The following is a 12,144-nucleotide window of genomic DNA, read 5'->3' on the forward strand; positions in this document are numbered from 1 at the left end:
TAAACAAAGTAATCCTCCATTAAACAAGATGGATATTGTATCCTAAACAGAGCACTACAGTCTCCTGGTTGCTAGCCAGGGCCAGCCAATCCAACAAGCCGCTGTGCTGTGCATTATTGTTTCCCCATAAACATACCACAGGATAACTAGATATCTCCTGAGGAGAACTCTGACGATCTATTGGCTTTAAGTCAACAAATGCATGTGGGCGATATGAAAGTTTTTATTCTAATCTTTTGATTAAGTTCTAGTATAGATGGAAACATAAATCCAAAGTCCGTGGTGCCAGTGATTGGCTGTGAAATATGGTTTGCAGAGACAGAAAGGTGAGTTCATGAAATCAGATGACAATATGTCAGATATAGCAGTGATGAAAATGAATATGCATGTTATTGGAACAATAATAATTAAATAAGGGGATTTAAAAGTCCCTTTGTTATGACCTTACATGAAAAAAACATACAGGCCTATTAAAAATACCAAAATACTGTCCACACTATAATATGTTGGCTTTTTATAATCCTTAAATGACATAGAATTGCAGAGATATCCACTCTTTTCCGTCTCGTGCTTTTCTTTCTGTGTACTCCCTCCCACTGCATCACGTAATTCATGCCCTCGGCCAATCCCGTCCCTCCCCCAAAAAAGTTTACGCCATGCAGCCTATAAGAGCGGAGCAACTTTCTCAAGTTTCTGAAAAGAGTTGTCCTCCCAGGAACCCATCTATGGATACTCCGGTTTCCTCAAGGCCAAACAGCACTGCAGGTGGACTAACTGCGTGACTTCATGAGAGGGAAATAACTTTTGTTGTTGGTGGGGGGACATTATCTGAGCGCCTTCTGAGTGGAGATGTCTGAAGACAATGTTGGGGAAGACTCGGGCAGCGCGCCTGTCTCTCCTGTGGAAAGCCTGAGCAACAGCGAGGGGGAGCTGGACCTACAGCCCAAGAGAAGTGGGAGGAAGAGGAGACCGAGCAGGAAGAACGGGGAGGACTCAGACAGCCCGACCTCTGGGAAAAGAGGCAAGAAGTCCAACAGCAGCAGTCCCCAGTCGTTCGAGGACCTCCAGTCGCAGCGCGTCATGGCCAACGTGCGGGAGCGCCAGAGGACGCAGTCCCTGAACGAGGCGTTCACGTCTTTGCGCAAGATCATCCCCACGCTGCCCTCGGACAAGCTCAGCAAAATACAGACCCTGAAGCTGGCGGCCAGATACATCGACTTCCTCTACCAGGTGCTGCAGAGCGACGAGCTGGACTCCAAGATGGCAAGCTGCAGCTATGTGGCGCACGAGAGGCTGAGCTACGCCTTCTCGGTGTGGAGGATGGAGGGAGCCTGGTCCATGTCAACATCTCACTAGCATCTCGGGGAAGGGGGGGAGGAAACTAAGCATTGCCCTCGACGGTACGCCAGAGTTTTCACACTCGAAGTGCATGAGCCAGACTTTACGTACATGCAGGCGCGCAAAACTCTTCTCCCCTGCATCCATTGGTCCGCCGTGGCAGCTGTGCGTTTGTGATATGTAGCCGCACACCTTGGTGATAACGAACGAACGCCTTGTCTGACCTACCGGTGACTGCTGATTGTGCTGAACGCTTTCTGACGGGAGAATTCTGGAGTCCAATGCTGGATACATGGGATCTATTTAACGCAAAAGACGACACGAGCTCCGGTGGATCCTTTCTCTGTTGTGTTGTTATTGTGTTGTTGTTGTCCCTGCTGCTGCAGGCCCGTCAGCGACCTGCAGCCGCCTCGCAGCCACAGACTTTGCGCGCGCGATCATGTTGTGGTTGTTGTTGTTGACTACGACTGTTGAAAGTATAAAGTGTTTTTCTGTATTTCCTGATGGGGAAAAGTGTGTATTATATGCCTTTTGGACTCGTTTGTGTGGGAGGTCACAGAGCATCATCGCCCCAGTGTTTTGCTGTGAGAATGTTGCTCACAATAGAGGCTGAATACGTGGATCTAACCTGTGCTAAAATAAAAAAATATATATTTTCAGAATACATTTTTATTTATTTATTGTTGAAACGTGTCACATGAAAAGGGGATTGATCCTGTGTCTGGAATTTTAAAACATTCCTATTTTTTATTACCCTATTTTGTAAATGTTTGTACATTTTTGCATTAAAGAAAAGATGGCAAAAGTTTATGATTTTTTTTTGTCTTCGACTTTATTTTCTACCGTTACAACCTGAAGGAAATGGCAGAGATGGAATTAAGTCTTTTCAAAAAAGGGGGGATACATATTTTTACATATGCGTCATGCAGAATTCATACGTGACATAATGACAAAAGCTTCCACAGTCATTTGGGGAAACAGATGGAGACATGATTGGCTCCAGCAGCTATTTGAATTAATGTATTGTTAGTCATCCAAAAACAGAAAACAGTTCCGGATTTAGACATTTTTGTCACATCATTTAACCCTCATACAAATCAATTTTAGCCAAGAGGAAAGTTGGGTGAAGGGTGGGAGAGGTCAGGTTATTCCAGTTTAATTTTTAAAATATATAAATGGTCATAAAAATATAACGAAGGTCTCTTGTCCATAATCTCATTTTTGAAAATAGTTTTATTCGACTGGCTGCCTGCAGTCTCATCACCTTGCAGCAGACTTTAGCGTCATTTCCATCATAGTTAGTCGTATTTGTTCAGCGCCAAATGTTAAAAGACAAACAAACAAAAAAAAAAACAAAAAAAAAAAACAAACAGTTAATAGTTCCCCCCCCCCCCCCCCCCCTCTCCTCTTGTTGTCTGGTGAAAAAGGAGCTCTGCGGTGCAACACCCAAAATAAACCGATGAAACTTTCGCATGAAAAGTTAATTGCCGCAAAATAAATCTCTCCCCAAATTGCCATGGAGTCTGGGCTGATGGCGGTGATCTGGGAAAGTGTTTCCCACTGTCCAAATCAAAGTGTGTTCCCGTTTGAAGGTGTGTAATTGGCTTGCGAGGCATGTATGGAATTCCCAGATGTCTATGAAATTTAAGGAGGCCGCGAAGGTGCATAGGCTGCGGCCAGTGTGCAGCTCTTTTCCACCATGCACTCACAGGGGGAAATCTCTCCTCACGCAGTCCAAACAGGGTTGTTTTTTAATGAAACTTTTACAATATTATTTCAAAAAGATGTGAAATTTTACACGGTCTGAATCGGGCATTCGGTGCCTTAGTTCAGGTGAATCTGGTGAAAATGAGGTTCCCATTTCCCCCCCCAAAATACAATTTCCATTTGATCCTGGCGCATTAGGCCTCCAATCCGCTTCCTCCGCTCTGCGCTCGGCGTGCAGCGGGAGAGAAGCGGGGCTTTGGCAATGGACGCGAGGCGAGAGGCAAAGAATGAAACCTATTTAGAACAGATGTTAGTATTTTTTGGTGGAGCGGGGGGAAAAAAAAAGAGAAGTCACGTGAAATGAGCAGATGTTCGCTTCAGAGTGTGCACTGCAGTCGACGACGTTGCAGACGCATTAGTGCGCACTCGCAGGCGGAGTGCGGGAGGGCTCGCTGCTCGCTGCGTGGCTGCACATCATCCACCCGGTTCGGTTCGGATGGATTTGTCAGGAAGGAGCCCTGCAGGGATTTATCGGCGGACGTGGCTGACAGAGGCGCTCGGACCAAAGGTGGGCGGTGGGGAGAAAATAAATAAATAAATAATAATAATACTGGGGCGGTTTTAAGCAGAAACTATTTTTTTCCCTTGAGTGACGATATTTGACGCGCTGGTTTTTGGCGATAAGGATGTTTTTTTGATCGCTTCTGAAAGCAGTTGGGCCCTTCCACGGTGGGCAACCCGTGTGTGTGTGCGTGTGTGTGTGTGTGTGTGTGTGTGTGTGTGTGTGTGTGTGTGTGTGTGTGTGTGTGTGTGTGTGTGTGAGAGAGAGAGAGAGAGGGAAGGAGGGAGGATGCTCGAGGGTGGGGAGTGATCTCAGAACCGGACAAGAATCTATCATGCAGTTATTGGGAGGAGGTGGCGAAAAGCAGGACAGACAGCTGGAACTTGAAAACTCTCCGTCTGATCCGCAAGTTCTGTTGTTCTGTTGCACACACACACACACACACACACACACACACACACACACACACACACACACACACAGACACCCAGGTTGAAAAATGAAAGAGTTTGGAAACAGCAGTGTGAAATGTTACCAATGCACTGTGGTGTTCATGAGTTTCAAGATAAGCTCGCTGTAAATTTGGTCATTTTGTATTATTATTATTATTATTATTATTATTATTATTATTATTATTATTATTATTTAAAGCTTTGATCCAATTATTTTGTCCGCATGAGAAAGGTTCCATTTTCATTGCGTCTAATGTCATGGTAAATGACATTAGAGGGTATTTTGTATTTGATATATATTTTAGTATTTGATTTTGTTTGTTTCCTACAAAGTTTTCTTGCAAATCCCTTGTTTCTTCCTTTATTTATTTTCCTTTTGTTTTCCTTTAACAACGTTAATCTTTAATTGATTCCAACTGTGGGGATATATATTTTTTTAAATTCCTTTAATACATCTTATTTTGTTTCTTTTAAAAAAAAAAAAATAAAAAAAAAATAGTAATCAAACTTATCAGCACTCACTTATAATTTGTCGTGTCCTCACACGTGATCAAACCCAGGGGCTGAGCTGCATGCAGAGGAATCAGAGGAAAGAAAGGCTGCAAAAGATTCTGTCTTCCGTCAACATTGAATTATTTTTGTGTTGAGGTAAAATTTGATTTGACTGACAGAGTAGTTGTTGTCAGCAGGAAGACATGAGAGTTCAGACGAATAAAATTTTACGTTTTGGAAAAAAAAAAGTGTGCTGTCACAGATCTCAAACATTAAAAAAAAAAAAAAGAAATGCACGTTCAAAAAACAAAACAAAAAACAAAACACAGATTTTTTTACCCAACACAGATTATGTCTCTGTGTAGATTAGCTGTCCCGAGTCAGAATAAACTCTTAAAATGTGTTTCTGAACGTTAACAGTGGCACATTGTTGTGTGTGAGTGACTTGTGCAGCTCTACCTGCAGCTGTGTGGTGACTCTACACATGACAGCAGCATGACGGCAGGCCTCATATGAAGATGGACGGGGTGTCAGAGACATTGCAAAGGAATCTCGTGTCCTTGCAGGAGCAGGATGTAGAAAACGTAGCTTCTACGGCCATTTGGAGTTAATTTGGTTCTTTGCTGTTTGTTTTTTGACTGAAAAAGAAAATCTGGATTCTGATCATTTGTGTGTCAGAAACAGAGCAGTGCTTTAAAGATCCACTCATGATGGTGCAGGTGTCATTGAAAATCCAGGAGTAAATGTGCTCCATCCTCAGTGTCAGACCACTGGGGTGTATTTGGGCTCCCACAGTTACAAGTCTGTAACATCTGGACTGTTTTAGAGTTTTGATCAGAACTCCAAACTGAAGGAATAATTTACAGTCAGCAATCAGGTGTCGCTTATAGTAAATTGTTGGCTCATGCAGGTATTCTGGAATCTCACTTTTTTCCATTTTACTTCCCTTCAGGGATAAAAATGTGTCTAAAAATAAATCTGTCTGATTGGATGCAGGCCTGAGCACATTATCTCTTACCTGGCAGAGCTCAGTGAGGACACTTCATGCCAAAGAACATTTCTGCTGAGACAACTCAAACTGCATTATTTTTCTCCTGTGTTTCAAAAGCACAACCACAGGCTTGTGCACTGCAGAGGGGGTTTGCTTACTTGAGCGGATACAGGTATTAAACAAAAGCGTCGACTCTCTTGTACACATTCGCTCTGCGAGATTTTTTTGGGGGAAAAATACGACTGGAGGCTGGCGGGGTAAAAAGATATGTCAAAAGAAATGACGGCGCGGAGACATTTTCTCCCGGAGATTTTCTAAGACACGGTGGACACGAGGGCAGCGGCATTTCTGCTGTTTGAAAAGTGTTAAATGGATGCTTGTTCAAATTACAGGCTTGTGCGGCCGCATGGTGTTTAGGTTGGCAAATTACACATTCCAGTTTGAAACGTCTGCGAAAAAAAAGCCAGCAGGGCCTCGGCGCTCCGTCACGGCCAAAAGGTCGTGATGGATGGTGCGAGCGACGTGACGGCGTCCAGAAGCAGAGCACGTTGCTGCGTATCCGTGCAAACCTTGCGACATTGAAAACCTCAGTGGCGGTGCATTTCAGGGAGAAAATACACAATGATGTCACAGGTGGGGGGCGGAGGGAGGAAAAAGCCTCCATAAAGTCTTGGCAATTTTTCCAATTTTTTATTCTATTTTATTTTTGAGGTGGGGTGCTGAGGGGGGTTGGCTGGATCCCTGTTGGCCTGAGCGGAGACGCTGCAATAATAAACAGGCAATCAGAAGGCCGCGCGAGCGTACACAAAGGCACGGCGGAGAGGTCTGAGATAATAGAGGCCGATTCTTCACCGGGGGGGAGGATTATTTGTGTTCTCCGCTTGTCCGTAAATAGAGGGCCTCTCTCGCAGGAAGTATAAACACACGGGCGAGGTGGAGGGCGGCCGCCATTTCAAACATCCCTGTTTATGTTCAATCAACATGGAGTGCATATGCTGTGTATACGTATATATATATATATATATATATATATATATATATATATGCACATAGGTATAAATGTGAAGCCTTGTGTCATTTTGGGGGGGTTGAAGACTGCGTCGCTATATGTACGGAATGTGCCTTTAAGAGTGTTCTCCTGGGAATCAGCCACCCATCCTGCACAGGATGTAAGTAGAAAAAAAAAAACAGTGAAAAACTCACCGTCACTCTCAGACTTTAAGCGTCAGATTGAACTTTGCTGTTTGCTGTGGCCTTTGCCTTCTTAGTTTGCTTGTACAGCAAACTGTATCATGACAATAATATAAGCCTTGAATCTTGAATCTTAATTTTGGCCTCGTGGATGGGTGAGCAGAACACAAGCGGCCCCTCACAGGGGCCCTCAGTCAGTCCTGCATGCAGCGCTGGTGTCCAGCAGGCTGCTAATGATGCGGCGTGGCTGGAGGGCGCTGGCCGCACTCGGTGGGTATTAATCCCGCTGCAGACTTCATTAACCCGCCGCCTCACGCATGCTGAGCGCCGGCCACGCTGATAAGTGACGTCTTGTCCCGTCCAGTGACAATGATGTCCTTATTCTGATCCAATAGATCATTGGTTCTTTCGACCCCCATCCCGTTAGGTTAATAGTGCGTCAGCGAGGGTGCAGGGAGACTTTGCGCGCCGTGAAAAAGCCCTTTTTCTCATCCGCAGGCCGATGAGATTTGTCACTTTTTTTGGGAAAATAAAACGTGACCAAATGTCTATTAAAATGCGAAACACCTCGTTTGACAACATACGTTAAAGTCCCAGAAATGTGGAGCTCAGCATAAAACTGGAAATTAAACTCACTCAATTAAACTTTATGGCCTGGAGCTGCAAACAAATGCTTAAATACCCTCCGTTTTTTCTTTTTCTTTTCCTCTAACCGGAGGCAGCCAGTTTCCTTCTGCACTCTTGTGAAATTGTGCTGGAATTGGACGTCACACCAGCGGAGCTGATGCTGCTGCTGCCCCGTATTAGGCCTGAGCGAAGCCACATTGTTGAATTTGGACAGTGAAACCTTCACGGTTGAATTTTGTGTATGAAGAATAAATAAGAAAATTAGATTTGCATCCTGAATATCTGGCTGTTTTTGAAATCTGAATTTCCAATTTCTCCAGGCACTCGCTGCTGCTTTCAGCTGCTGCCTGCCATGTAGCGTGACATCCCAGAGCGGTAAACAGGATCATTTCTATAATACGTGTCGCTCCTCCGGGCTGGTTCTCACCTGGTTCTAATGTTCCGTATAAGCGTGTGACTCATGGTGTATTTCCTCACATCCCGGCAGGACTGTCAGCTGAGGACGCACGTGGTGTCAGGAGAGGACGGCGGCCCGTCGACCCAGCAGCCACCTGGTCGCAGGACACAGGAGGTGGCAGCAGGAACGACGGTTAGATTCTCTTCACAGACGCTTTGTTTGGTAGAAGATGTTGAGAAGGGAAGACCAGAGCGAAAGAACAGAATGTCTCTACTGTAACAACATGTATACAATAAAAGACTGTTCTCTCTTCAACACAAAGACACACAATAGTGGATAAAGAGCATAAAGCAGAGTAAATGTCATGTATTACTATAAAAATATCCCTTGTTGATGTTCATTTCATTGAAAGCTGTTGGTCATAGTGCTCCAGTTTCACCCACTGGTGTTTTGGAAACATGTATGAAATTGCATGAAGATGACCACGTAAACATGTAAGCCAATGAGAATAATGTGAATAAACATGGAACCTTCTGCTGCTGCCACGATGAACCTGAGATGTGATTTTTTTTTAAATGTGAGAGTGAGAGACGGAGCTCACAACCTCCGTGTGGTCTGTCTTTGTCCTCAGCAGCAGACAGTGTGTCTGTGACCTTGGTGCTAAACCTAGTTCAAAGAGCGTCGCCTGTGTTTGTCGCACAGTTTTACCACAAGGGCAGCGAGAGAGCAGAGCGTTTGACCCTGGCCACGCCCACACACTGCGTCCAACCTCACCGCTCCCTCTCTGAGTCTCTTCACTCCCTTCACTTTCATGACTTTGCATCTGAACACAAAAAGTTTCCATCTGTTGCATCAGCGTCACCTCGGGGTTTAAAGGAACAGTCCCCCTCTTCTGAACAGACAAACAGAAGGCTGCAGTCGCCAGCGGAAGTCAGGAGAAGTTTTTTCTTGGTCCCTGAAATATTTCTGGATCGCCCGCGTCAAAAGAAAATGTCAGAAAAGAAAATATCTGGATTTGTGAGAGTGAAAACTTTTTTTCTTACTTCTAGTGACTTCATTTCACATCTATCGCTGGTGTGAACAATGTACACAGCAGTTTCCAGATTGATTGTCAGATCTAAGAAACAAAGAAGAAGAAACTTAAGAAAACTTAAAACTTAGATCCAAGTGATCACGTGTTGTCAGAAGAGGAGTTGTGCCCTTTGTGTCATCACAAGAGGCTGACTTCTAGGCTTGCTTGGTGTTAATGATGTTCTGATGACTCTCAGAAGGTGAAGCGAGCGGAGGCAGCAGCGGAGGACGGGCCGCAGACCCACGTCGTTCTTTGAATTCTCAACTGCAGAGTTGAAACGAACGCCTGGCTTTCTTACAAACGTTTGGCAGATTGTCTCTGTGCATTGTTTCACCAGAGGGAAATAAAAGAGAACCGACACAATGATCAAATCCCTGCTTTGTCGGCTTGGCTCTGGCGCAGCCCTCCGCTCTCCTTCCCCGCTTTGAAAAATATTTGAAGGAAACGTCAGCGCGGCGGCCTCTGCCACGTGAAAACAGTTTAGCCTGGGCCTCGCTCAACCGAGCCGTCTGTTACATTATTCAAGAGCAAATAAATACAAGGACCTAATGCAGACGATGTCTGAAAACTCATCAAGAAAAGCAGCAGCGGGTTTATTTTCTGTTACAACAGTATCGGTGCGCCGCGATGAATGAATAATGTTTAACGCTGAACCTGACAAAGCTGGAGCTTTTAATAAAACAATCCATCCAGCGGCTGAGTGAGCGGCTGATTATTTTTCAATGCGTGTACATTTTTGTGTGTGCGCGCGTGCGCCCGTGCGCGGTTTTTATGTGGCGTGAAGGAGAGCTTTCATGTTTAAGGAGGAGGAAAAGTTGAGTGACATGCCGTTAAAAGTGAGAAAACTCAAAAGCCATCCAAAAGCACAAAGGGTGTTACTGTAACCTTGACAAAACACCGCAGCGCAAGACTGAGAGTCTCGCGTGTGTCCTTGAGAGCACATGTTTGAGTGAGCGCTCCACGAAATGTTTCACAACAAGAAACGCCTGTCAGAGGATCACATGCACGCCAGTGACTCACCTCTTCTCACACACACACACACACACGCACACACACGCACGCAGGCACGCAGGCACGCAGGCACGCAGGGTTTTTCGCTCTGCTCGTATTATGTGTTATTTCGGTTCATTCGCTGACCTTTAACACTTGCCCCAGAGAGATGCAAATGCCCAAAGAACATAATGGCTCCCTTCCTGTGCAAGAACCAGGTTGTAAAGGAAGATAATTAGGGCTGTCATGACAACCGGGTCCAGAAGGCTGACTGTGCCGCGTTGGCTCGCACGACTTCAAACGGGGTATCAAAGCTCCACCGGCGCTGCAGCACCAGGGCTCTGGTTTGAATTAGACTTCCAAAAGTCTCTCCTCAAATTCAAGATCAATATGGAACACCCCCCTTCCAAAGGGGAAAGAACGGGGGGGGGAGAAAAAGTTGGGGCTCTGATAGTCGGCATCCAGACGGGCCCGGAGATCTGGGTTTCATTACAAACAATTATCTTATCTGTTTCATCTCAGCGCTGCCCCAAGGGTTGGCAGCCACGACCAGTGGGCTCTCAGTTTGCAGAGAGCCTGCCGCCAGCCAGGGGCCTGTGGATCAGGTCATTAAAAAACTCCGGGCCCCTGCTGCTAGTGATAAAATATTTTTCTGCTTTTGTAAATAGATTTTTCTTCTTTCTGTCCTCACGGGACGCAGAAAACACAACTTTTTACCTCTCCGGACGTCCCGGCGGCACCGAGGTGGCGTCCGACTCGGCCAACAAGTTGTTAGCTTCGCTCTCAGGTGAAGTGGCGCGGCCGGTGTGTTTTTCCCTACAAGCTGCAGCTGGCCACCGTCACCTTCACAGACCTGGGCCAAGCTCTGCCCAGAGCCGCCAGCTTTGCAGCGTACGGCAGCGGCACCTGTTAAAGTTCCAGTGTGTAAAATTTGGCCTGATTTACGATTTTTACACTGGTAAAATTTTAAATACTGCCCGCAAGTACATCAATGAAATTGTATACTCACAGTATAATCAAAGTCATTTGGTTTTCCAACCCTTAGAACGGCTCTGATATATATACACACAAGAATACAATAATATACCAGAATCTTGTTGCCATCTTGAATCACCATATTTGCCAGGAGGCCGGTGTGGACAATCCAGCTGCCTGACAGTGTGTTTCCTCTGTAGAGTCAACACTCACGTCCTCAATTAAACCAACGAAGAAGAAGGTGGACGAGGTATCCAGGTTTGTGTGCGTAAGCCACCGTAGTTCACTGCAAACTCCGGAGAGGGAGGGTGAGTGAAACGCGCGGCAATCTAGAATGTAACCACTTTGTCTCTGTTTCTTCTATAAATGTCCAAACATTACACACTTCACCTTTAACGCAGCAGCGAAGACAGCGCAGCTCCTTATACGAGCACAGAGAACGATGTTTGGGCCGGACTGAGACCAGAGGTTCGACGTCGCTCCCACGCTTCGCCATCCAATTTGTAGCTGGCGTTGCCGAGGCTCAACCTGGCGAGTGGAAACGGGAGAGAGTGGCGAGCTTGGCCTCTAAGCAGCGAAGTGCAAAGTGCCAACAAGGTCAACCGAGTCATCTGGTAATCAGCGTTAACGTCGAGCTGATTTGCAACAGCGCTTTTAAAAAAGGAGCAGCGAGCCAAAGAGTCGAATGCAGATTGTTATTCCTGAAGCGTACGAGAACATTAGACGCACACGCACGCATTCAGGCTCGCTGAGGGTTTTTAGCTTAGCGCCGCCGCCACCGCCTTGTAAAAATGTGCAAATTGCAGCTCAGGTCGAGATTTCAACACTCTATCTATTCACTATCTGGCTGTGCTGGAGGGTCGTGTGGACAACATCAGCTTTATAGTGGCACCGATCGTGCGTGGAAACAGTTTCACAATTTTCTGCGGCTTTCGCCGCCAGCGCTCGTTGTCTTTCGAAGGGAAGGAGTGACAGCTCGGGGGGGAATCCGGCGTCGCTCGGCTCAGAAAATAGCCGCCTCTCAAGAGGAAGGGATGCCCTTTGCGGTCAGAGTGGGGAGCAGTCGTGGGACGTGAGGCCCAGGCGGGACCCGGAGCTGAAATCGAGAAGCTCTCCTCATCAGGGGTTAGGGGACGGCTGGGCAGAGAGTTCCCTTCATCACAGCCGAGCTGGGATAATGCAAAGGACAGCGTGGGTCAGCCCAGGAGGCCTGCTGCGCGCTGTTACCATGGCAAACATCCCCAGAGCCAAGGAAAATAGATGACAAGCACAATAATACCAGGCGTAATCACGGGGGTCGGTTTGCCTGAAGTTGCGAGATTCTCATCTCAAGGCACTGTTGTCTTCAAA

At 46.2% G+C, this 12,144-nt stretch overlaps 1 protein-coding gene and 1 long non-coding RNA gene across 2 annotated transcripts; both read left to right on the top strand.

Moving 5' to 3' along the window:
- The first annotated feature begins 714 nt into the window (after positions 1–714).
- Positions 715–2,161, top strand: twist1b (twist family bHLH transcription factor 1b). The gene has a single exon (XM_076027276.1). The coding sequence runs from the start codon at positions 850–852 to the stop codon at positions 1,354–1,356; it is 507 nt and encodes a 168-aa protein (XP_075883391.1). The 5' UTR covers positions 715–849; the 3' UTR covers positions 1,357–2,161.
- Positions 2,162–2,843: 682 nt separating this feature from the next.
- On the top strand, positions 2,844–8,296 carry LOC142890734 (uncharacterized). Its single transcript, XR_012927115.1, has 2 exons — positions 2,844–3,613; positions 7,848–8,296. It is a non-coding gene; the product is annotated as an uncharacterized LOC142890734 (long non-coding RNA).
- Positions 8,297–12,144: the final 3,848 nt, after the last annotated feature.

The sequence above is a fragment of the Nelusetta ayraudi genome, unplaced genomic scaffold (assembly GCF_046127955.1).
Source record: "Nelusetta ayraudi isolate G7.1 ecotype Tasmania unplaced genomic scaffold, CSIRO-AGI_Nayr_v1 ptg000003l, whole genome shotgun sequence".
Lineage (NCBI taxonomy): Eukaryota > Metazoa > Chordata > Actinopteri > Tetraodontiformes > Monacanthidae > Nelusetta > Nelusetta ayraudi.